The sequence below is a fragment of the Centrocercus urophasianus genome, unplaced genomic scaffold, assembly GCF_019232065.1.
Source record: "Centrocercus urophasianus isolate 14NV4802_14NV808 unplaced genomic scaffold, USGS_Curo_1.0 seq_2, whole genome shotgun sequence".
In the NCBI taxonomy this organism is placed as follows: domain Eukaryota; kingdom Metazoa; phylum Chordata; class Aves; order Galliformes; family Phasianidae; genus Centrocercus; species Centrocercus urophasianus.
Window position 1 is genome coordinate 15,427,282 of NW_024884755.1, and position 25,888 is coordinate 15,453,169.

The window sequence follows — 25,888 nt, forward strand, 5'->3', positions numbered from 1 at the left end:
AAGAGAAAACACAGGGGGAGTTTTACAGCCTTCAATGCTCTCATTTACATTTTCAGTCAAGATGCATCCTCAAAGGTAACTTTAAAGTCGTTTTTAACATATGTTAATTCAAAGAAATTCAAATCTGGTCTTATTATAGAATCTGTGGTGTCAACCAGAAGCGTGGGGGCCTTGAATGAAAGGACTGCTGTAGATTAAATTTAACTGGTGCGTGCTTAGATTAACTATTCACAATAAAAACAAAGTGATCTCTGTAGTTATGAAAATAGAACTCTGTGCTATAAGTGAGTTTCAGGATCTGGTGCTTGTAAAGAAAACAACTTCAGTTTTCCTGTTATGTCATTTAATGCAGAAATCAACAAGCAGTCATCCCAGCAGCTGGCTTGAAAACACACTCTGCCATTAAACTGTACAGTGAAATACATAGAATATAAACTCAATAGTACAGTTTAAATAAAGCATGCATAGGTCCACATGCCTATTTTTAAAACAGGAAAATACCAACACATCAGAATATGCAGAGTTTTGTTTCTTTGTTAAAGGAAAGATCCACTCTATTTTCCTCTCCTGCCAAAGAACATCAACCCAGATGCTGCTAACAGTTAAACACGTGCATGTGCAACCATCACAAAACATTCCTGCTTTAGAGCTGACTCAACCGAAGGCCTTCGTCCACCAGAGGGCGTTCAAAGCCAAAACACAGCAACAGGACGTGGATTTCATTTAGCAGCTCTACAGATGGAGCTGGAGAAATGCTGTAGAAGTGCTGACATCTATTCAGTGAAAACGCAGCACGCGTCAGTACTGTTTGTCTGCACACTGATTGGAAAAAGTCTCTGTGAATCTATTCTGACAAAAAGGGATAACCAAATGTTTTGGGGGGAAAAAATCAGCCACAAAGCAGAAACAAATATATATATATATATATATATATCCCACAGATGTGAGTTACTGAACATGAAAGGGATGACCAGGGGGCCAGAGCACAGCTCACAAAGTCAGCATGCAATCGGATCTCTAAGAATTCAGGAAGGAATCTGAAGCAGCAGCTGCCTCGTAGCCCTGGCTTGGGTGCAAGGCCATTGAAAATAAGAAGGCTGGATGGGGCTGTGAGCAGCCTGGCCTAGCAGGCGGTGTCCCTGCCTGCAGCAGGGGGGTTGGAACCAAAGGATCTCAAAGGTCCCTTCCAACCCAAACCATTCTGCAATTCTAAGAAGGGGGATTTCATCAAAATGTGACTGCTGAACCAGCGACTGCCACAATTCTAAAGGCAGATGTGTGCAACTCCTCCCTCTGCAGACTCCGTTCCCAACTCAGCACGCTGCCCTACCTTCTCCATGGTGAGTTGCTTGAAGACAGGATAGTATTTGTGCAACCGCAGTTTCCTGAGCCAGTCTAAGATCCCATTTTGCTCCTGTGGCTGAGGAGTCTGTGGGCTGGAAGACATCAACATGGGCGATGCAGCATCCATCTGGCTGCGGTAAGCCAGGGATGAACCGGTGCCTCCTGCATGGGAGCAGTGGGGCAGCGCTACGGGAGCAGCAGCCGAGTGCTGGACGTGGTTCTGAGAAGACTGAATGCCTGCCACTCCACATACAGGCCTGCAAAACAGAACAAGGGCCGAGTTAGCACACTGCATCTACGTCACGTTGAGTTCTGCCACTGCAGTGATGTCAGTTGCTGGGGGAACCTGCACTGTTTGACCCAACTCACACGCCTGTATCCGTGCTGCTCAACAGTACAGCGCAGGGCAAATGAACTGTAACTTCAGAAGGGATTTCATAGAATCATAGAACAGAATCATACCACGGCTTGGGTTGGAAGGGACCTCAAGGATCACGAAGCTCCAACCCCCTGCCTCAGGCAGGGCCACCAACCTCCCCATTTCACAGCAGCCCAGGCTGCCCAGGGCCCCATCCAACCTGGCCTTGAACACCTCCAGGGATGGACGGGGCATCACAGCCTCTCTGGGCAGCTGTTCCAGCACCTCACCACTCTCACAGTAAAGAACTTCCCCCTGATTTCCTTCCATAATCATAGAAAATATATATATGTTCTATAACCTCTCTGTGACAAAACATACTAAAAAAAAAAAAAAGGCTAAGTGAAAACAGCCTTTTTAATTTGCATTATTAAAAATTGCCCCAGTGTAATTTGTGGAACAGATGGTTTTTGTACAGGTGGAAGTGGTAACATAACCCACAACGTTGGCTCCTTGAAGAGTTCTGCACGCAAAATGAAAACTGTCTCCTAAGAGAAAGGTTAGGGCTCTGAGTTTAAACCCTAACAAAAGGCAAGAGTATCTCCTCCCTTCTTTTTCCAAGGCTGACTGAGAAGAGGTCACTTTTTTCCTTCCTCCCACTGGAAGGAAAACTGCAGTACAAGGAAACATTGAAGCATGCTGCAGAGACGTGTCTTGTAGAAGCACTTCAGAAATGAACAGATGACAGCACTGGAAATGCCAGTACCTTACTGGCACTGTCTGTTCTGGGCAGACCACACACTAAAGATAGAACTCCTGGCATTTTTCTCTTCCTTACAATGGTATAGATTCAAATAAATCTCCTAGGGAAGACAGGCAGCTGCCTACAGAATGGGGTTTTACAACCAGAACAGATGCAAACAAAATAAACACTTCACCTTCCAGATGTGCCCAGCGTAGTTCCTACTTTATAAAGGGAGGGGTTGCCAGGATCTGAAAACAAGGAATGGAAGTTAGAAATAGCATTGGGTTAAAAAAAAATGCATATTGGTTACAAATTAATTAAGTAAATTATAACTTCATTGAAACTTACTTGAACTCTGAAGTTGCTGTGAAGGGGATGAAGTGCTGAAGAACTTCCTAACGTGGTCGTTTTTCACCACATGGGAAGGCAATGGTGCCAAATACCTGCAGGTGGAACAGCAACAAACAGAAGTGCCATTTGACTGTCACTAAGTTGCAGCTGTGTGTCCCATTGCTAAGGTAAACCCTACATGAGGTCTTGAAAGCGATACTAAGAAACATAAAAACCCTTTCAAGTTCACAACACCCTGAAATTCTCAGTGAAAGAAGAGGTGAAACACATTTACACTTATCCTTAAAACTTCTTAACCTCATGCAACTGCCCTGTGGTTTTTTTTTCCACTGTTTAATGTTTCAGTCAAGGAGAACTCAGGACCACATCGAAATTCTGGGGAGAAAATAAAGCAGTCTCCTAAAACTCTGTGACTGCAGTGCCTTCAGCCAGCAGCACCAGACTCCTCACGGTCACAGAAGCTTCGCTGTGTTTTGTCTCACCAAATCTGCTGTAGATCTGAAGATGTACAAAAAGTCATCAAAACAGAGATCGTTTTGACCATATCTTTGTAACGGTCACTTCTCAAGTCTGTGAGTAACGGATGAGAGCAGCTACACACAGGATGTCTTTTCTGCCCTGAAAACCCCCAATTTGATTCTGCATTTGTCAGATACGCAGCACACAGAGGAACAGTTATTCTCCTCTCCCAGAGATACAGCCGTTGCTGTGTGAATGCAGACTGCTGCTCTATTAACCTACATTTGTGGAGACTGTTGCTAGCTAAACAGCAGCAGCAGCAGCAGCATGCTTTCTCTCTTACCCTGCCGAATTCCTGTCGGTACGCTGTGATTCCCGAAGCACAGAGAGCACTGCTCCAAATGTTAACGCTGTCTGCCATGAAAAATAATCCAGGCATGCACCTGCTGGCTCTGGCTATGGAAAAATATCCACCGTGGCTCTGTCAGTGGTGGATTTCAGTCTTGACTTTGGGGAAATAGAGTTTAGCTGTTAAGGATCGAAGCAAAGCAAAGCAGCATACCTAAGGTCCGATTCCAGGTCCATGTGGTTCCGTTCTAGGTAAAATGAATCTGGACCAGCTAGGCAAGGAATGAATTTCTCCAAGTTTTCTTCTGGATACAGCTGAGACAGCTGGAGGGGGAGGATGACAAAGAGGAATTGGAAAACAGACTCGTTACTCATACGTAATTCAAGGCACGGTGAACTATAGGTTGAACATTTGAAGGAATTCAGTCTCTCATCTCAGAAAGGTCACTGAATGATATTACATGAGTGGACAACACATCTCACCCTTTTCAAAGGATGCCTTTACCTTTGAAATAAATTCAGTCACTTCCACGGAAGATTTAGTTACCAACGTCACTGAAGAATCAGACCACAGAACCTGCAGAAATAAAAGGCACCCAGTTCAGTGAGGAGCAGCCAGGGGTTTAAGTCTGGTATCAAAAACTCACTCGCAGGTATCAAATGACTCCCACGGATTGCAAGAAACACTGCAATGCATGACATCAAGAAGGAAAAACTTTCTGAGCCCAAGTAACTCCTAGCCAGTCCTCCCTGCAGCCCAGCTCTGGCTGTTATTGTACTTAACAGGGACTCTGCATTCTTAAAACAGCACTTCATGGTTTACACAGCCACGGCACGCTGCAGACAGAGAGACAGCCTGCTAACGAATGGAAACTTCTTCTTCTGTTATTGTTAAAGAAAACAGCTGGTTTGTGGAATCTGATGCACAATACCAACAACTCATCACAGCCCACGAGTGCCTGTTTGTAATTAATCAGCTCCACATGCCATGCAGAGATGGCAGTGAACCACTCCAACTGCCCCAAACACAAAAACTGCCGCACTAGATGTATAGTTGAGGTTGCTGCTATCCCCACTAGAGCCCAGCATCTTGTCTATGCCCTAGAAAAGGGAACAGCTCACTGTCTCTTCCTGTACGCCTTCTGCATTAAGTCTTCACATCTTCACATCCAGAGGTATTTATGGGTTGGTGGATGATCAGTTAAAGCGAGCCAAAAGTTGGGGGGTTTTGGCTCAGAGAGGCTCAGATGTTGGCTAGCAGTGTTAGCAAATGGCAGCTCCCTTCTACTCAACGTGCCTGGCACTGGGGGAACCTTCAGCAGGGAAGAAGTTGGGTTTGTGGGGTTTCCAACCAGGAAGCCATCCTCTCACATGACACCAGTCTCAATGACAACTGAAAACATACACACAGTTTTTTCCAGCCATCCCAAGGCAACCAAAGTGAGGGGAGAGGATTTCAAAACAGATGACATAATGGAGGAATTTCCTCTCAGCAGAGCTGTTACACAGACAAGTAAGGAGGGGGAAAAAAAGAAAAGAAGAAAGAAAACTTACAGAGTTTTTGGTCTTACAGAACCTTTTCTTTCTTCCTTCCCTTTTTAGATTTTGTAATAAATTGTCACCTTTTAGGGACTCGTGAGAAGTTTCAGCCTTCTCTTTCTTTCTAGATTTGCAGTGACCTGATATCTGTTATGGCATATGCTTTGCTAACATGTCATCATCCTCAATGCTTATAAAACAATAACACGAACCATAAATCTGGGGGAAACAGCAATGCCACACTGAAAACTGTTCTATCTATTGATCTGCTCTTTCCAAGCTGCCAAACTAAACACTTACCCGTGAGGTTTCTAACCAAGCAAGCAGCAATTTATGAGCTCAGCCCAACCAGGGGCTGCTCTTTTAGTTATAAGCTGTGAAGTGAAATGTTTTCACCGATAAAAGAAATCTTGTTGTATTTATGGAAGAATTTACACTAGGAAAAGATGCCTCACGAGAGGCTCGTAAGTAAACTGGAGTCCAGACGATGGCATGGCTCATTAGGATTCAAGGAAACGTCCATAACTTTTCTCATATTGATGATATTTAGAACCAAGACGTAGAATCACAGAACAGCCTGGGTTGAAAAGGATCCCAGTAATCACTGTGAGCACACATTGCTGTGTGCAGGGTCACCAGCCACCAGACCGGGCTGCCCAGAGCCACATCCAGCCTGGATGACATGCAGAGGTTAATGCTGCCTACATCACGAGATGTTGGTGCTCACTCTTGGGTGGCAGTTACAAAGAAAACCTTTTCTTCTTTAGTATAAGTGGTAGATAATTGAAATTCTCCTGTCTGTTCTCCTTCAGGGTTTCCTTTTCTCACCAACTCTTTGGCTCCGCTGCCTCATTAAGCAAACCAAAGACGTTTTCTGGGCTCTGCATTCTGAGGGTTGGAATACATCCTTTGAACTGGATGGGAGAAAGGCACTCTGTCATTCCTCTCACCAGCTCCAGCATCCACCCCTGCTGCTCACGCTGAACAAAATCCCACGTCGGCAGCACAGTGAGCACCCAGCCTCCAAACCGGGCATCCAATTGGGGCAGCCCCCCCAGCAGCCTGTGGCTAACCACCCTCCTGCCAGGGAACTGCTCTCATTTCCACTCTGTCTGGCTTCAATTTGCAGTCAACAGTTCCTGTCATGCCTTTTTTTTTTCCTGCCATACTAGCGACTCCTTCACCAACAAATATTTTCTTCCCTTGGAGAACACTTTCAGAGGATGCTGGAGTCATCTTGCAGCAGAGCACTTTAAGTCTCCCACTGCATGGCATTTTCCTCAAGCCTTGAGTAATTTCCACAGCTATTTTCTGTACTCTTCAGCTCCCTTTTAAAACCAGCAAAGCCAGAACCATATGCCACAGTCTCACACTCCCTCACTGCTGAATACAGACATCAAGGACCACAAACACAATGAGAAATGACCATTCTGATCTTTTCCCATATACAGCACTGCCCTAAGAGTCCAAATTCACATTCATCCACATTAAGCCTCAAATTCTTTTTAACTTCTGCACTCCATCCACAGACACAATTTCCTGTAATTGTAGCATGACTCTTTTCCTCATAAACACCCACTCTGCCACGACTGGCTGTGCTGGAATGTCACCTTTTTGCCTGCATCCCACTTAGCAGACAATCTCTGCATCACCTGCATACGTTAATCAACAGCAATTTAGGCCTATTTACAAACCATTGTTTTAAAAAACGACTAACATCTATCCCCAGGGAGCTCCCCAGACCAATTCCTGGGACCTAACAATGCCAGCACGTTTCTTTGACTCCTTCTCAAGTATTATCCTCTCTTCTTTCAAAGGAAAAAGCCAGCCCAGCACCACTACTTACCTCAAAGGAATATTCAACGTTTCTTTCGTTCTTCTTGTGTGCCAGTCCCTTTAGTTCCACTTTTTCCACGCTCACTGTGAGAAAGCAAAGAGATAAGAGGAATGAAGAGGATGTTCCTAAGTGCATGCAAAAGGGATTACTCCTTTGCTTAGGGTGTGCCTGACAGCCGTCAGCCACAGGAGCACCCTGCCACGTTTGGTGAGTGGGGAAGGGGTCCTCGTAGTTGTCCAGAATGGAAAGGCTTCATCCCAACCATCCCTGGACCAGAAGCTAAATGCAAAGTTCTGTGTTTCCTCCAGGCCTTATCGTGGCACCCACTGGCATAGTAAGAACACTGCACAGTCTACGGCCTGCAAAAACCTCCACCTCTTTGGGGTGTGCTTCTGAGAGGGGTCTGGTGCTTTGTCTTCACATCACCACTCCTTGGCTGCAGGCTGATGGGAAACGTTGGCTTCAATGATTGCTATTTAGGTAAGCTGTAAGCAAACCCAAGATGCTGGGCTCGATGATCCTTATGTGTCCTTTCCTCCTACGGGTATCTCACAGGGAAAGGGCTGACTAAGAGCAGACCTCCATCTCTGCTGGTGATCTGCAGCCTTCAAGGACACAATCTGGCACATCAGGCAGTCCAAATCCCACCCTCATTTCCCACATAGATCAGAAACCCCACCATACTAAACTTCACCATCACTGTTTATTGATTTCCCATTTCTCCTGCAGTTTCTCCCACCTCTTGACTGCACCCATGGGGATGTGCAGAATTTTGTCTATAAAACCCCAGTTTGCATTGACTTATAAACTGAAAGGCAATTACACCAAAAGAAAGCCACTGGAATTTGAGCAGCACACGACAGGTCCTTGGAGGGATGCTCACAGAGCAGCTCAAAACAAGCAAAACCCAGAGCCCTGATGTTTGGATCCCGGGGAGCTGCACTTTGTGGGCACGATGGGCTGACAGTTGGACCCTATGACAGTGGTCTTTTCCAACCTTGATGACTCTATGATGATTCTCAACGTTTTTACACATGTTCAACACTATTTGTACGTTACACCACCTCGATGCCTTCATCACATACATCCTTCTCATTCCTGCTATCACAAGCTGCTCAGCAGAACAGGGGCACAAGTCCTGTAACACTCCATCACACCACCTGCTCCATCAGCCCCACAGCTCCCATTCCCCACAGCCAAAGCATCCTATCACAGGGATGGAGCTTGATTTCCCCCCACACAAAACCACCATGACTTGAAGCCGTTATCTTTTCCATTTTAATGTTTTTTGTTGTTGTTGTGCCCTGTCATTTAAAACCATTACAGCCTTGGATTTGGCTGTTTTACAAAACTCCTCTTGCAGTTGTATTCGTTTGCAGCCAACATTTTTAGAACTATCGAGTTTTAAATAGAGCAGTAGATATTTGTGCTGGCCATTAAAATACAGAATTAACATTCCCTTTATGATCCTCAACCCTTCATTCTTCACAGCAGCCCCCAGTTACAATAACCCAAATGCCTAGGCTCATCAATAACGTCAATTCCCAACTTCCTGCTTCCTATCTCTTATCCTTGGAGCAGAGACTTGCTCCATTTCAAGCCTTCAGAGCACTCTTCTGAAATGTCCTCGGTGCCACCACGCTGCATGCTGAGCACCATAGGAAGAGCCTATCTGCATGCCAGATCTCAGCAAGCTGCCCAACAGCATGGAGACTGAAGCGTGCACATGGTTCAGAGGTTTTCCTGACCATTTCAGAAAATAAATGTACCTCAGTACACTTATTTAAGAGAATTAAGGACACCCTTAATCGTGCTCACAGTTGAAATGCAGCAAATGCTGACTGGAATACATACTTGAGGATTAGAATTGGAAAGGACTGGTGGGATGGATGCAGTGCAGGGTATCACCATGCTGTGACACACAGCTCAGCGAGGAGCAAATATGGCACTTGTGCAGAACACGGCCAACTGCAGCAACACTGCTGTTTAAGCAACACAGGACTCACCTATGAATATCAAAATGTTATTTCTGCTGTACCACTATTTCTGGGTTAATAACCAACTTACAACTACACAGGGATGTTGCTGTGCTGACAGTTACACGACCTTTCCAGGCTAAAGATCTAGACCTGGTTAATATAACCTGCTGCAAGGGGTTTATCCTCTGGAAAATGATTGCCATGAGGCAAGTGAAGCATTAGGTATACAGCTCTGCACTGACCACAGCGATCCTGCACCGAATCTTTGAAGATCAGGTCTGCTCTACAGCACAAATGAACTCCATTGGCCCTAGAAACATCATACAGCTCCACAATTATCCAGATAATTCCTAATGATACGTAAAGTGACCCCACTTCCACAATCAAGCTTTCTAAGATGTTTACTGGGGGAAATGTTTGCTTTACTTCATTTGCTGCTTTCCTTTAGACACAGATGAGAAGTCTTCATGCAGTTATTAACTCTGTGTGTCTGCATCAAGTATGGAAGCTCACATTGAGGCACTATCAGACAGAGGTCAAAGCAAATGTTGCTACATGATGAAATCCACATCCTTTACTGTTTGTTACAATCCAATAGGGATCACATTCCAAGATGTCCTGCCAGTGTAGCTTTAGCAGGCAGTAAGATCAGGCAGCAGCTTCTCAGGTCATGAGTCTTTGTGCTGCAGTCACAGAACTTGAAACATAGGACACAAGGAGAAGTTCCATCTCCATCCTCCAGTTTCTACCCCAATACACCCTCTAAGACAAAGCCCTCTGCCACTATCTCACATTAACAGCGATGTTTCCAGAATCCTGTGCATTTGCTCAATGCTGTATGGCACAGAGCATCAGGCTAACAGAGCAGGTCACAGCAGCAGCACACTGGAATCCTGGAACTCAGCATTTCGGCATGCTTTGCTTTACATCCCAAGGCAGCCTCCAAGGTAAGTACACTGTCCTCCTCCCCCACCAGCTTTGTTCAATGAGCCCAGATCTGCTAGCTGGAGGCTTTCTCTGCCCATACAGTCTCCTCCTTTCCTTCCCATTATGTTCCAGGGCAACTTGCAGCTTTGGGTCTCCATACTCCACCAGTTCTCAGGCTCTTAGTGTAGGTATATGTGCATCTGTATAGAAGGCTGATGTAAGAAAACAGACAAATGGAGTTTGATTAGAGACCACTCTACAAACTAGGCTCAATTGGATCTTAGTGGAAGCTTCTCTAATGGCATGGTTTCAAAGCCATCTTCCCTCCTTCCTGCATGGTGCCTTTTTCCTTCTATTTCAAATGCTCCAGGTGAGACAGATTCAGCAAGTTGAAGCCCTTTAGTTAGCTCTGTTCCAGCCCAAAATCTTTACCCATTGGGCTGCTGTTCAGTGCATTTGTCATCTGATTGGTTCATCGTTCCTGCGAAGGTAAAAAGCCAGACAGCTCCTTCCTGCTCCAGACAAGCTGTGAAACCCTCTGGCCTTTGTGACAGGTCCCCCACCAGCCTCTGCACCAAGGGATCCTGGACCTTCTCCTCCCTGACATCCGCAGCCACACCAAGTGATTCATGCCTCAGGATGAGCCAGCCACTCCTCGTGGGCCAAGGGCAGGGTGCAGCATGCAGCTATGTGGGCAACAGAGGAAAAGATTCATTTCAGAAGGCACCTGGCCCTGCAGGTGGTGTATCTGTAACTCCTCTTCAACTTCTGGAGAGAGCTACTGTGAACTGGCAGGAGGACTAAAGGGATGAATGTCTCAGCCTGCATTAAGGACTTGTGTCCCTCTCCAAAGAGCCAGAAAAAAAAATAATAATCAGGAGAACCAGGTGTTGATTTACTTTTAACGCTACCCAGGACTTCAGCGCTAACAGCAACTGCACAGAACTGAACCAAACACCTCCATCCTTCAACAGTGTGTGTCAACATCATTTCTGCCACTGGTTTCCCTCTGTCTTCACAGACAGCTCACACATTGCTCCCTCCAGCAGCTTCCCTCGCCAGAAGGAAACATGCACAGGTCTGCAGGTTGTTTTGTACCAAGGGATAGCAGCACATCACAGAGCTGCATAACTGGGTTCAAGTGGAAGGCATTGCAACTTCCAGCAAGCCTACCATGATGTCTGAAAGTGCTGCTCCATATGTGAGCAGCTGTTTTCCTTCTCTTAGACCACTGAACGTGGTTCAGCTCTTGTGGGTGTGAAGATCAGTATTTTCTTTGGAATTCAGGGGGTAAGAAGGTGACTGTCAAGAGATTGGGCTGAATCCAGGCAGCTCCTGACAGAAAGAAGGGCTACAATTTAAACAAGAGGAAAAAAAAAGCCTACAAAAAACTATGCTGTGTTCTATAGGTGGCCAAGTGCAGAGCCCCAGCGGATGCTTCTACTTCTACAGACTTATTAATGAAGATCTACAGAAAGAAGCAAACAAACAGCAATTGGATTTTTGCTGAAAACATCCACCAAAAAGCAACTGGTAAAATACTTCCACATCCTCGTTTGGACAGAAGTGGTAACCAAAAACACAGCGCTCTCATTCCATCTCTTGTTTTTCTAAAGGAAAGCAACGTCTCAAAAGCCAGAGTTACTCAATTTCTGCTGTCCATTAGACATAAGGTAATCTCGAGTGACTCCACAAAACCTGAACCACAAAGCTTCCCCACCCAACCCAAACCCATCAGGATTTACGCTGAAACACAGGCAAAGAGAAGAAAAATAAATCACCGGAGAAAAACAATTTATCTGGTAGTTTCAAAACAATTACAGCAGCAAAGCACAGGAAATTACAAGGTGACAAATAGCAACTGCTCAACTGAGCTGAGAAACTTTGAGGGAGTTCTGTCAGCGTTGTGCTTTGGCATATCTCATCTTTTGCAAAGCTTTTTATCTAAGCTGTGATGGAGAATGAAGGAAGCAAGATGCATTCTCCCTCTCATAAGCAATATATCCTCTTCTGCCACAAGCAAACAAGAATGTGTTTCCTGACCACCTCTCTCGTTCCATCTCACCAGCCTCCCACCTCTCAGCACTTATTCATTAAATGCAATGCTGGAGGCCCGGAGGGAACCTGCAGAGTGAAGCACCAGACTCTCACAGCACAATGAGAAATGGTTGCCCATTCACCTGGAAGCAGTGGGAACAGAGCTCAGTATCTCTGGTATTGATCAGCATCCTTCAGGATGCTGAGAGCTTCACATCAGTACACCTGAGGACCTCAGGCAGGATCAGACTCATGTGTTTCCTACAGCTCCTTCCAGCAAGTCACAGCACTACAATACTTGCGACAGCTTTGCCATGAAGGCCAAGAAAAAGCTTGCATCCCTGAGGCCTCACACCCACAAACCTGAGCTGAACTTGCAGCCCGGGCCCAGCAGGCGCCGAACCAGCAGGCACTAACAGGACAAGCCAGAAATTCTGCTTGCATTTCCCTCTGCCCAACAGCCAGCAAAACAGCACACGGTGGAGTCATTCATGACACATTAACTAATCCTTGTAAGGTATCCAAGGCGCGTCCAAATATTGACAGGGCAGAGTATAAACAATAACTAGAGATGCTCTAGGAGTGCTTGTTCTTACAGACGCTCTGCTTTCTGCACACACAGAGGCCTGCTGTGTAGCAAATGTCACATGCAACGTGCAAATGTATTAAGCAATTAAGAAGTGTCAGAGTTGAGTTTAGCCTAAGTGACAAGCACACATACAGCTACAAACTCATCTATTTATAGCTGTTCCAGAGGGGAAAACTGCTCCATTCGAGAGGAATGAGAGCTGGGGTGAGGATTCTTTAGGAGAGGGAGGATGGATAAGGAAATGAGGGCTTCTTTCTGAAGAATGGTCTTGTTTTACTCCTTCTAGTTTGTTTTATTATTTCTAGGGAAAAAAAAAATAAATCAAACCTGGAAGGGGATGCAGCAGCTGCAGTTAACTACATTGGTTTGTCATGTATGATGGACCTGTCGTTACTGTACAAGCAAGGGGGGAAACAGGGCATCTCATCCTCTGAACACATGAGAGGGTGATTTAGGGAGAGGTCAACCTGTTCTTGCATAGTCCAGTGGTTATAGACTAAGTAAATGTGTCAAGAGATAATCGCTTCAGTGATCCCAAAGCCTTTATGCAAATATAAAGCTGCTTTTTGCCAAGAAATGTATAAACTGAGCCCTAAGTTCCATAGAATTTCTGTATTCCCCCCCCAGAAGAAGCACAAAGTTGTAGCTGGTACCAAATGCAGTAAGATCTTTCTCTGTTCTCCCTGTGTTAGGTATGTGTAAATCACACTGAGCTGTGCAGGAAATCACACTGTTCCAGCAGAAGATTTGCACATTTACAGCATCACTGACACTTAGCAACGACCGCAGCAACACAAACACTGCTGAAACCCTCTTGAGAGTGACACATTTACCTGAGAACTCTATTTGAAGGCTTTTCCTGGTTATCGTTAACTGGGAGAACTACTTCAGCAGATAAATACAATACTTCCTTCAAGTGGGATTTGGAATAAACAGTTTCATCAAGAGCATTTTATCTAAGCCACCTCACAGTAAGCTGATGAGTATGAAGTGGTAACAGACATCCCTAGCTCACTTTATCTGATGATGTCTTATGAACCTGTGCTCATTTCTTATCAGGACAAGCAGATATAAAGACCCCACTCCCCCCAGAGCAGCAGAAACAAGCCTGGTTGGGATGACCTGAGTTTAAGGGCTCCAAAGAGAGTCCTCAGCACTGGGCACCAGGGCAGACTTTGCTCTGATCACGGTCCCCGCTGCAAAGGAAACTCGGAACCATACCAAAATAGGCAGGAAAAGATTGGAATTGAGCCTAACAAACAGAACAAAGTTTGTCAGCAGCACCCACGACACACAGGGAAGCCCAGCAGAAGAAGTGCCCTTAGAACTGTAAGAAACAAGGGATCTTCCAGCACAGAGAACATCTGAAATCAAAAGCAACGCACTGAGTTTAGGCGAGGAGTTACTTTGCAGGCTGATGACTGGGAGCTGCAGTGTTCCACAGGAAATAATCACACAGCTTTTTTAGAAATCAAGAACATGAGCTTACACTTGGCAGCACTGAGGAAACGTACTGCACTGGGACTGCATAGCTCACCCCTGACCAGTAGTTTTCATCTGCCTGCTATTTCCTCAGCTGGGCTTATCCAACTTACCAACTAAGCGACTTTATGTCCTCCAAAAAAGGGAGAGAGAAAAATAAGTCTGTGCATCTTAGCTTTTACAATTTTAGCTCAATTCTGCATTGTTTCGGGTAGTGCTGAACGGCACCGTCAGCACTTCAGCCAACCACAAAAGCCTATCAACCTACAGAACACTTTCGTAACTTCACTGCATTCAAAGGCCTAAAGAAAACAAAACGCTGTCTGCACCACAGCCTGAAGAGGACTTCCATCTGGACAGGAAGACACAAAGCCCAGAAGAATCAGCCAGCTGCTTTCAAAAGCAAGATACAGCCTCAAACACCAATCTGAAGGCTTTTCTTACCAAGTACTTCAAGCCAGATGTACTCACTTTTGCCTTCACGCCGCTGAACTGCCTTCCACAGCACTGAATAGGCACCACTGCCTTACAAGTGGCCTTTCTTCTTTTCTAATGCCAGATAAAGCTTCTATAGAATGACTCAGGAAGGGCTGCTGTGCTGGACATACTTGTGTAACAGCTCTGCTGTCGTGCTATGCCTGAACACCAACGCACAGCACCAAGCAGGAGCTGTTCCTTGAAGCACACACTTACCAGGGATCTGCTGTTGAATTATACATAATAATGCTCGGGGCAGGAAGAGAGCAACGATGCAATGCCAAGGTAGGATGTAAAAGCAATGTTAATTAAGGGCAATTTTGCAACAGGTAAAACATATACCATAACTCAGTTTTAATGAGCAGCTCCGAAAGCGAAGCTGCGTCTCCCGATTGATGCAGCTTTGCACTTCAGTTGCTTAAAGCCTGGCCCCCTGACTCGTCTTCCTTCTGTGATTTACTGGGAGCAGACAGAGGAACGTGCAGCTCATTCTGAGAAGAACATCTGCAAAAATGACCATAAGCACAAACACTGAAGGCAGCTTCGGTAACCACTAGCATACATCCTACCATGAGCAATTAAAATAAACAAGCTGTCCAGATCTAATTATGTCATCCACCCTAGTAAAAATATCTCTGTAATCAAAAGACACGTTCAGCTTGGTATCTAAATATTTTTACTTACTGGATAAATAATCTGCACTTGTATATTTAGTCTAGTTTTATCTGACTGAGTGATTATTTTCCTTACTGTTCCCAATAGATGGCTTTTAAACAAAATCTTGGCTTTGTTTTGTAGTTTTTAGGAGGAGTTTCACCCATCCTAGACAGTCATGGTGCTGGTTTGGTCTCCCCTAGAAAGGATTTTCTTCAGGTAGCATTTTGAATCTGAATGTTATATTCGCCCATCAAACTGAGGGTGCAAAGTCTTTTTTTCCCCGTGCAAAACATCTTTGGTAATGCAGACCCCTTTCCCAGCACAGTTTTGTACCCAAGTACCAAAATCCATGCTTCAGCAGATCCCAGACATCACCGGGGAAACAGCACCAACACAGCCAAAGCCTGCAAAGTCCCTGTGCCTACATGGAACAGATACAGACCCAGCTTAGGAAGGGAAAGGAAAGCAGATGGGGAGAACCACGGCACATTCAGGTAGCCAGCATGGCTGGGAACCTTTTGGAGCTGGCATTTGCTTTCAAGTGTGGAGCAATGCCCTAAAATACACATAGACATATGGAGTGGGCCCATAGCTCAGCCACTGAACCAACCCAAGATGCCAGCTGAGTGCAACTGAGCTAATGACAAATCTTTTTTTGGGGACGGGGAGAATGGGAAAAAAACATCGTTGAAGAAAATTACATGGTATATATAAATGTTTTTTTTCCCCCCTGCACAACAGCTGAACACAGCTTTCGTGGGCTGCAGCATGTAACCATATATCCAACATAGATGGAGGGCAGTCAGTGAGATCCCAGCTGCTCAGCCTTGAAGGGCAGCGTGGTGATAAAACAGCACCAAGATCAGATGGCTGCTGCTCCAACTCTGCCCAGAGATTTGGGCCGCGTGCGCACTGCATAAATGTGCATTTCAAACCCGGGCAAATACATGCAGCATATCTTATGTGAAACAGCTGTTCCACACTGCACGGCTCAGTGCTCAGGCTCATCAGCACGTGCTCCCTTCTGCATTTCTGAAGGCAGTATCAGCATCTGAAGCTCCTGACTAAGGCTGCAATGAGAAAAAAGCGCGAGCAGCATTTGGTATCAGCTTCAATTTTTTCCAATGAATTACAGTAGGTAAGCTTAATGGCAAAAAAAATACCACAAGCATGCTACGTACAAACATCAGACCCAGGGACTAATCTGGAATAGGCAAAGCCTTCAGTACAAACAGTCTTGCCAAGAGCCACAAATGCATTCAAGCGCTCAGCTCAGTGAGAAACAAACTCTCCCCTGCACAGCCACCTTTGTGAGGGGCTCCTTTTGTTGGCAATTACATCCTTGTACGTTTTCAGGTCTCTGCTCTCAGGCTTTAATATTCTGCTTCCCTTCCACGCTTCTGTATGAAACATTGTTCCTTTGCTTTGGAGCCCGGACAAGATTTGACCAGGAATTCAAAGAAACAGAATAAAGTTCTCATTCAGGGCTTAAGCTTATTTTGAGATACCATACAACTATTACACAATTGTTTCTGTAACACATCTATGAAGCAAACACAAAAGGGAAGAGAAGACCAAAGCAGATTTCATTAGTGTTTGCCAAGCCAGGGAGAACACACAGGAACTGAGAGAACAAGAAAACCCAAAGCTCTCAACCACTAAAACCTCACCATCTTGAAGCTCTGATTCTCCACACTGGTCACTGTGTTCTCCCATGTGCAGCACAGTGGGTTTTGTCTCCTTCTGTACAGCTGCTTGTCGTCCTTTGTGACAGCAGGATATCTAGCAAGCTCCTCAATTATTTCATAGCAGAAAAAAGAAGAAGCACAAACTTGCAGCAATCCAAGCCACTCATACCTGCATCACACCCATGTTTTTGCAGGTAATTTACTTGCTCCTCCTCCATAGACTGTTTATAAGAAGAACTCTGCTCACTTTGCGAGCACGGCAGCCCAACTGCATCTCTGCTTGAATGATGCCCATTGCATAATTCATCCACAGGAGTGGAAAACACAATAGAGAGCTTTCCAAGGCACTGTTGTGCCACTTCCTTTCAGCTGTGTATATTAATGATGTAATTTTAGCAGGGCTACTCCCTCTGAGTTACTGTTAAAAACAGCATCTGCACCATCCGCTGATGAAATGCACCCACTCCAGGCACTGAAGAAATGCACCAAGTCCACTGCTTTTCTTCCAGGGAGATAAAAGAATAAATCAGGAAGAAAATGAAGCATCGACCTTTTAGCTCTGTGTTCCCTCATATCTGAGAAAGCACACTGACTTTAAGCAAAAATCACTGCTTGGAGTGGTTACAGCCTGCGATTTCCCTGCATGCAACAAGAAAGATGAAATCAGAAGCGAAGCCTGACAGAGCATCCCAACAATGCCAGTGCTGACCATTTGTCTCCTCCACTCCTCTCATGGCACAGAAACAGACACATCATAGGGATGGGAGCCACAGCTCCTCCCATTGCAGGAATGCAGCTTGCAGTGCCAGCACTGCTTGGTGTTCAAGGGAAGTGCAGGACACAGGGGCAGGATGCTGGGACTCCTGGAAGTTGCCCCAATTTGCACCACCTACAATCCCTACACAAGATGTTATTCTCCAGTTACCTCTCAGCATCCACCCCCAAATGTCTCTAGATGCTGCCCTCACCCATTCAGCTGCCAAATCTCTTAACCCAGGCCTCAACATCTGGCTCTGTCCTGGCACTTTTCAACAGATGAGCTTTAAGAATTGTGTCTGCATTAAACTGAAGAGCTTGGCTTTCTTTAGACAACCCCACTTGATTTCCCTTTGATTACTCTCAGCTCTGTTTCTACGGACAACCACCCAAACGTTAACGTCACAGTTTTCTCATTTGGTTATCAGCAAAGGAAGATAAGAGTTGGAGGCACATTTAAGAAAGGAATCTTTAAGCACTCAAGCAAAACAAAGGGGAGAACTTGTTTCTGCCCGTAAAACACATCCCAGAGAACTTTTTGGATCTCTCATCAGGAAAACCCTGAACATTGTGACAAAGCCAAGCAGTACCTCCCAGAGAGCTGTAAGCACTAAGCACTAAGCCAGCCCTGATGTGAAACAGGGATCACCCCAGCTTGATAGATAGGTACCACATGACCAAGGCAAATCACCAGCAAAGCCCTGTCTGCAGCACAAGGACTCACAGCTCTTGCACAGGATCCCCCAAAGCCCCAAACCACCAGCCTCTCTCCAGTCTGAGAGCCCCCCACTGCCTTCTGACCTATGAATCAGGGCTGGCATCAGCTGGTAGGCAAAGTGCAGAACACTCTTTAAAAAATAAAAAATACTGCTGATTTCCTCCCCCTCCCTGCACATGGATGCCCTTCAGTCAGAATAATGAGCTACTATTTGCAAAAGGTCTCTCACCAGTTTAAGTATTATTCCATTTGCTGTTTCTTTTCTGTAGCCCATCTGTTCCCTTCAAGCCAAGCACCGAACGTGAGAAATCATCGTCGCTTCCACGGAAATCAAGTGTTGTCACTTACAAAATAAGGTCACTTTCGTATTAGAAAGAAGGGAAGCAGAGCAGAGAAATATTTGCCGTAATAGCAGGGAAGCAGAGAAGATTGCTGGCAAGGTAAACTGTTTTGTGAGATCTTCTTGTCCTTCCTCTCCCCCCGCCTCCTCATTTTCAAAGCAGACCAGTGCCACAGGGGTGCTCTGTGCTGATGCACCCAGGAAGCACAGCAGGCTGTCCCCATGGAGGGAGCTCTGCAACTCAGCCCCTGCTTTGAGGACACAGCGTGGCTCTGTGTGCCTGCCCACAAGAGACAGAATACAACCAGTATAACCTAGAGTACTGCTATTAAAAATTCAAACATCAGTGTTTGCTTTATTCCAAAGCCAGACCTCTAACCTTAACTGAACGCCAGCAGCAGAAGCGCAGGCTCCCTGATTGATGCAGCACCCAGGCTTCAAGACCTTCTTAATATGCAGTCATCTTCAGGCAATGAGGAAAATATGCAACATCAAAACATCTTGCTTTTTTTTTTATTATTTTATTTTTTTTAGTACACTAATCCTCGGATTTGATTGCTGGAATGAACTCCAAATAGCTGATGCTCACAAACTTGTGTATTAGAGACAGTAAGTCGGGTATGCAACGCCTTGTGTGATTGAACACTTTAAATTTAACACTTAAACAACACTGCTGTGCTTTAGAAATAGAGTTTGTTCTGCTTCAGAGATCCTAGAGCAGAGACATACACAAACAGCTGAAAAATCCCATACAGTTGGTACAGGGAAATTTTTTCCTAAAGGATTACCATAGCCTACATGTTTCCTTAAGCCCTACCCGAACACTGGTTGACCCAATATTGTGGGAGGTGATGCATTCACCCAAAAATAGAACAACCCAGCTGCAGAACAGGGTGCTGTGAAGTCTGGACCTGAGCACGAAGGATCTCAAGGGTGAGTCTGAGGAAAGCTCACTGGGAGACAAATCAGAGGTTAGAAGTTGAGGGTTGCTTGCACCACGCACCTCTGCCAACTTTCAGCTTTACCTCCCTGCAACCTGAACCTTACCTGAGGTCGGCGGGCCCACAGCCAACAAGGGTGTCCTTCACATCCTAGAGCTTACCCAAAATTAAATCAATACATTACTGAGATAAGCCTGCCCTCAAGTTTTCCCTCACGCCCACAGACTGTGGCTCCTTTTGTCCTTACAGCCATGTGCTGCTCTGTGATTATTCCAGCCTGGGTCACGCTGAGGATCCACAGGATCCCTGATGGGGACTGAGAGTGTAACTTCAATTAAGCCACAAGTTGTTTTTTACAGTGCTCAGCAGAACTACTAAATGGAGTCCAGATGGTGGAACGAGGCCTACTGTACTCATCTGACATCTAAAAGCTCTGTTCCTCTGTCCACAGAAGACAGTTTGTGCCTATCATTAGATGCATGTGTTGCAGGAATTTTGATTCAGCTTCCCTGCATGAGGATCACATTTCAACAGTTGCTTCATCTGAAAACAGCCTGGCTTGGAGGCAGCTCTGAGGTTTTGTGCAGCAATAGCAGAAAGGAAAGATGATTTAAGTACACAGGAAGCAAGGCTAGGGGAATTTTTGTCACTTTGCAGGAAGTTGGACCATCTTCCAGACTGCTTTGTGGAAGAAAACACTGCTAACTGCCACCTGCAAAGCCTCACAATAGCAACGAGCATCTTACAGACACCAACACTGAACTTTCACTGCAGAAAATTTAGAACAGGCTGTGACCAAACAAAATTTCACCCAGCCTTAGGAGAAACTGCATCCCTAGATAGCAGTCATCATACTGCAAGGGTTTGCAGTCTCCGTTGCCTTATTATAAAGATTCTTTTGTTCTGCACTTCAGCATCTGGCATAATGTACTTTATTCCACTGTGCTTTTGGAAAATATGCTGTGGTCACTGACCACGTTTAATACATGGCTGAAATGTCACATGCACCAAGTATTGTTTGCCTACAGTGCTATCCATATAATGGCCAAATCATCCTCCTTGGAACGTTACAGTAAGTAATTAATAACATCTCTGGGGCACAGGAAATCACTATCTTGTGTCTGTTGGTTGCTTTGGTTCCCCCCCCCGCGTTGAATTTTCCATTCAGATTTGATTACAGTAACTGCTCTCTTGTGGGAATGGCCACAGAAAGTCAGAGCAACTCAAGCTTCATCAGCTTGTTACTAATTAGCTTTGTGAATGGGACTTCCCATAGGTCAAACAGGACTTGGGCATAAGGACTGAAATTCCCTAAGCTACCACAGCAGGACTGGCTGCAAACAACAGCTGCTGGTTCATATACTGTATTTAACCAGTGAGCTTCTTAAATCAAGTTTTGGTACCTTCATCAGAACTCCTCCAAGTGACATGGCTTCCTGCACAGGCACTGTGCTCACAAACACAGACCTCTCTGTAGCAGGAACCATCCCCACGCTGCTGCTGGAAGTATTTCCCTACCAGGCATGCCATTCCAGGCACAAAATTGCACCTTCAAAATTGGAATCAACCAGACATCGACACCTACTGCAATTACATTTGCAGTGCTTCAATTCTTTTTCTAGTAGAAAAAAGCCCAGAGCAACACAAGGAGGAAGGAAAGCACTGCAATACTCAGCTACCAAGCTGAAAAAAGCTCAACTTGCATTTGAATTGGATTGCTTTGCCTGGATCGGTGCTAAAGGCACATTAAAAATCATACTGCACTCTAGAAACAGCAGAAAAGAAACCAAGATCTAGCAGCACATCCCTGCTGAAATTTCAGTTACACAGAACACAAGAATCTGGCCTATTTGTCTCCCTTCTCCTTCATCACTGAGATCTGTCAACACCTTGAAGCCTGTGAGTCAGCCTCCCTGCAAGCCCCTGAGAGGGCAGGATCCACTTCCCAAAGTTTACCTCCATTTAAGACAACCTCCACGTCTGTGGAAACAGATGTGAAATAACTGACAAAGCAAGGGTAAGAAAAGCACGATTTTACTTCTGCATGTCACAGCTATTGGACTTCCTACGAGATCTGCATGCCAAAGGCCATCTGCATTTTTCCTAAGCTTGCACACAGGCCTACAACAGCTCACTGGAATACCAAGTCTACTCTTATCAGCTCTCTCTCATACCGAAACATGAAATATCTGAAGATAACAGGAGGTTCCAAACTGTGGATCAGGGGAAACACAGCCACAAAGGGCTCTCACAGCCCAGCCCACTACAAATCCAGCCACTGTTCCACCACACATCGTGCACTCCTCCTGACATTTCTACAAGTCAGAAGTAAAACTCTCATCAGATTGAGACACACTGCCTCTAATCCAACTAAACACAATGGATCCCACATCTTCACTGAGTCCTCTCATTTTTCCTCCATTTCAGCTAGTCTTTTTGAACTGAGGCCCTTCCAGCTCCAGTCTTTTGCCAAGAGAAACACGCAGACTTGAGCAGCTCAATACTTCTGACCACAAACAAGTTGTCCTCTCAAGATGTGCTGATTGTCTCTAGCAAGTCTTGTGTCAGACAAGAATTACGCAATGGGTCAAGCAACTCATCCATCCTCTGCTCCTGAAACTGAATTTCCTGCACTCTACATTAAAAAATTACCAGATCTTCCTGAATTGAGAGGAGTGTTTGCTAAGAGAGACAGAAATATGCAGTGTGGTATTGGTCCGAGGCTGGCCAATAACCAATTGTACTCCAACCTCAGAAGGAAGAACTCCCTAGCATACAGGGTATCACATGGAAAGGAGAACTCAGTGTAATTTTTGCTGCTGGTGAACCAGAAAGCAGAGAATCAGTTAGTAAAGGATTTTTACTTTTGTATTGTCTTTGTAAGGAAAGCTCTAAATGAAAAAGCTATGCTCTCTGAAAACTAAGCAGGTATCCTATAAGGAAGAACAGATCAGAGGAAGACAATTTACACAGTGTACCATGACTAATCTTGGCATATATGGCACTGGAGCAGCAATCACCAGGAACAACTGAAAGCAGCGTTGAACCCTGGCCTATTTATACCAGATGAAAGCCACAAACCCAGCCACGCTTCTGCTTAGTGCTGCATTTTCTTTCCTACCCTGATAGCTTTTACAGCTGGAGAAACAGCTCCTTACAGCACGATTCTGCTGTACAAAATGATTGCTACTTACAGCTATTGGGATTATAGTTGAGTATGTCACAGAAAAGGAGGGTCAGTGGAGGCAAACATCCTGGGGATGGTTAACTACTTCCAGGCTGCATCAGATCCCTTCCCTCCATGCAAAGTGGAAGACTTGCTTGGAAACCCTTGATCTCAACTTATGTTGTACTAAAGCATATTTAAGAGCCCCATAAAGAGTTCACAAGAGCTGTTCTACGTGAACAGCAGCTCGTGGTTCAAAGATCTTCCTCACTTAACAGTGCCTTTTGTGTGCATTAAACAAGAATACCCTCAGTCACACTTTAACCTAGATGTTTTAATGCTTGTAATCACAGCCCTGAGTGCAAACTGAAAACACTAACTGCAATTCATCAAGCCCAGTTTTCAGCCAGGTCAGCAGACAATAACACTTGTTTTGTAGCAACATTTGGTGTTTTGAGGTTGCAGCTAAGGTGTTCAAGTGCTAACAAAGTTGCAGCTCCTTCTCCTCTGCTCCCCTCTTCTTCCACCTGCTCCTTAAGCATTCCTGGGAAATGAAAGTGGAAGCAAGCAGCAGCCCAGCTTTCTCCTCAGTGAAGTAACACTCATCACCATATACTTCATTCAAGATATGAATCTCAAATGATATGAATCTCTATGATGATTCTGACCATAGATACGATGAATCTACATCATCTCTATTATGAGAATGAGAGGCAGAGTATCAGACTCACTCACTAGAACATTTGGTGAGAGCTCTGTGTCTTTCAATCCCTAGAAAACATTCTCACTTCCCAGCAGAACAACCATGCTGATCACACTCATCATCTCTGGTCATCTCTTGCTGACCACACCTCACTGATAAAATAATACTTCCTAAAAGAAGCATTACGACCAACAACCTCTACGATGTCCTGTGCTCATCCCAACCCTGAACTGAAGCAGCACAACTCCAGTCTCCAACAGATGAAAATAATGCCAATTGCCACAGAGATACAAGTGTTCTTTCCCCCACTGGAAGTAGGCATGCAGTAAAAGGACACACCTTTGGAGTGTTTCCCTGAAGGCCTCTTGGGTAATGACTCCTCAATGGAATGTGTTGATGTATGTAGGACATTTTCCAAACTGTTACTGACACTGTTTATGGGGGTCTCGGACCTTGCAGTGACCTGGAAAGAAAAACACAAAAATGGATGTAATAAACTCGGGTGCTCAAACACCACACCTTGCTCCAGCTTCGAAGGCAGGTAGGAGGTGGATGCTTCCAAAACCCAGCAGCAATGCCATCAATGTTCCACAAGCAACAGCCCAGGGAAGTTGTTGTAGTCAGCAGCTATTCATAAATCTAGATTAGCCAAGATAATCTATAAAGCTACTTAGAATATAATTCTTTTTTAAAGAATAGTCACACAGCAGTCAATCATAGAGATATTAAGCTCTCCACACTGCAGCCCTTAACTTTTCAGTGAGAGAACACAGAGAGAAAGGGCTCCTGGAAAGCATCAGTCACTTCATGCTACTTCACCTACCTATGCAGAGGCAGACTTGAAGGCATTTCCAAGTATTTCCACATGGACTACAAGGAACAGAATCCACGTTAGGGAAAAACTAATCCTTGTCTCTGCTGTTTGGAAGCCCAATTCAGTGAAAAACAACACGCTGAGAACGCCCAAGCAAAAGGCTGCATCATCATCAGAACCGACTCCGTGGCTTCACGTGTGCCTCCTCTACTGCATTGAGCATAAGAAACCAATTTCCACCATCACTTCACATTCACAAGCAAACATAAGTTATTAGCAAAAGCAGAACCAAACATTGCCCACTTCAGTTGCTGCCCACAGGACCACTCACAAGTATGCAGCAACACAAAAACATCTATTACTTGGGGCAACACAGTCAAGGCCTGCCTCCCAAGCAAGGCAATTACTCTCTTGTTCTGTAGGTAATGAGAAGCAGAAGTGGATGAACAGTTACATTAGCAGCACTGAACACAAAGATGTAAGTATCTCAAAGAGGAAAATGTGTTTTGAAGAGGTAGTGAAGGCTAACAAAAGCACTCCTAATAATGCACTGCTTCCATTTCAATTCCACATCTCGAGTTCACGTGAAATCCTGCAGAGCTGGAATTAGAACTGAACATCAATTTTAGGCTTTGATGAATCAAAGCAGAAGATGCTCCTCTCAACATTAGCTTCCCTCTGCTCAGGATAACCAGTAGCACAGAGCAGCTCCCTGCAGCAAGGCTCCCTCAAACCCTGCTTGCATCAGAGCCCCATGAGCTGGGACAACCTGCACTGAGATTCAGACAATGCAAGTCAAAGCCAGCACCTCCCTGGCTGCACAGTTAGCTATTGCAGATCCCATCTACTACTGACACTTAGACACGTTTTAAGGCAGTAATACAAGTGGAAGATTTCCTATGGCTGCAGACACAGAAAAACTTACATGTGCAAAGAAACCAACCCAGAAAGGCAGAGGAACGTCACAAGAAAGCAGGATTGCAAGTCCCTGCCTTCCTCCCAAGACCAGCACTCTGCCTCCAGATTGAAAAGTTTACTTCCCTACCTCCCCAGCACAGCTTTTCACCAATAAGAAAAACGTAGCACCAAGCTCCACGTTGTCAATACGAGCCATTAAACGAAGCCTGAAGGAAGGAAGAGATGATTCAGATCCCCCTGCCAAAGGCAGCCTTCCCCAGTGAGCTTCCCTCGCGCTGTGCCTCTCCTGGAGCTCATTAAGCTCTCGCCTCTCTGGGCTGAGCAACCCCAGCAGCCTGCTGCCAGGGGAAGGACTCCCAAGGGCAGCTAAATAACAGTCAGCTACAGCTGAGGGCAAAACCACCTTACTCAAAACAGCCAGGTTCCAAAGACTGCGATCAGCAAATAAAAATCATACTTGAAAGTGAATAAGAGCACAGTCACACGGATTCAAAAAAATCCCCAAGCAAGCAGCCTGCACCACAATGTGTTTGCTCCTATCTCGTCCTCCCTTCTGTCCAGCATTCCTACTATAAGCGTGACGTGCAATTTAAAAATCTGCATTTTGGTTATAAATAACCTCCAGCTCTTTCCATAAAGATTTCCTTTTTATAGGCTCAGTAAAGAATAACCTAGCCCATAGTCCTGACTGCCTGAGCTCACGCACAACCCGATT

General features: G+C 45.2%; 1 protein-coding gene across 1 annotated transcript in view; it reads right to left on the reverse strand.

The window, feature by feature from the left end:
* The window catches only part of ZCCHC14 (zinc finger CCHC-type containing 14), a 44,096-nt gene that overhangs the window by 8,535 nt on the left and 9,673 nt on the right, over window positions 1-25,888 (reverse strand). Inside the window, exons 2-8 of the mRNA XM_042821324.1 lie at window positions 23,781-23,904; window positions 6,991-7,064; window positions 4,111-4,182; window positions 3,820-3,929; window positions 2,796-2,890; window positions 2,641-2,695; window positions 1,331-1,601 (exon numbers count right to left, since the gene is read on the reverse strand). Coding sequence (XP_042677258.1) covers window positions 1,331-1,601; window positions 2,641-2,695; window positions 2,796-2,890; window positions 3,820-3,929; window positions 4,111-4,182; window positions 6,991-7,064; window positions 23,781-23,904 — 801 coding nt within the window. The remainder of the gene's footprint in view (window positions 1-1,330; window positions 1,602-2,640; window positions 2,696-2,795; window positions 2,891-3,819; window positions 3,930-4,110; window positions 4,183-6,990; window positions 7,065-23,780; window positions 23,905-25,888) is intronic.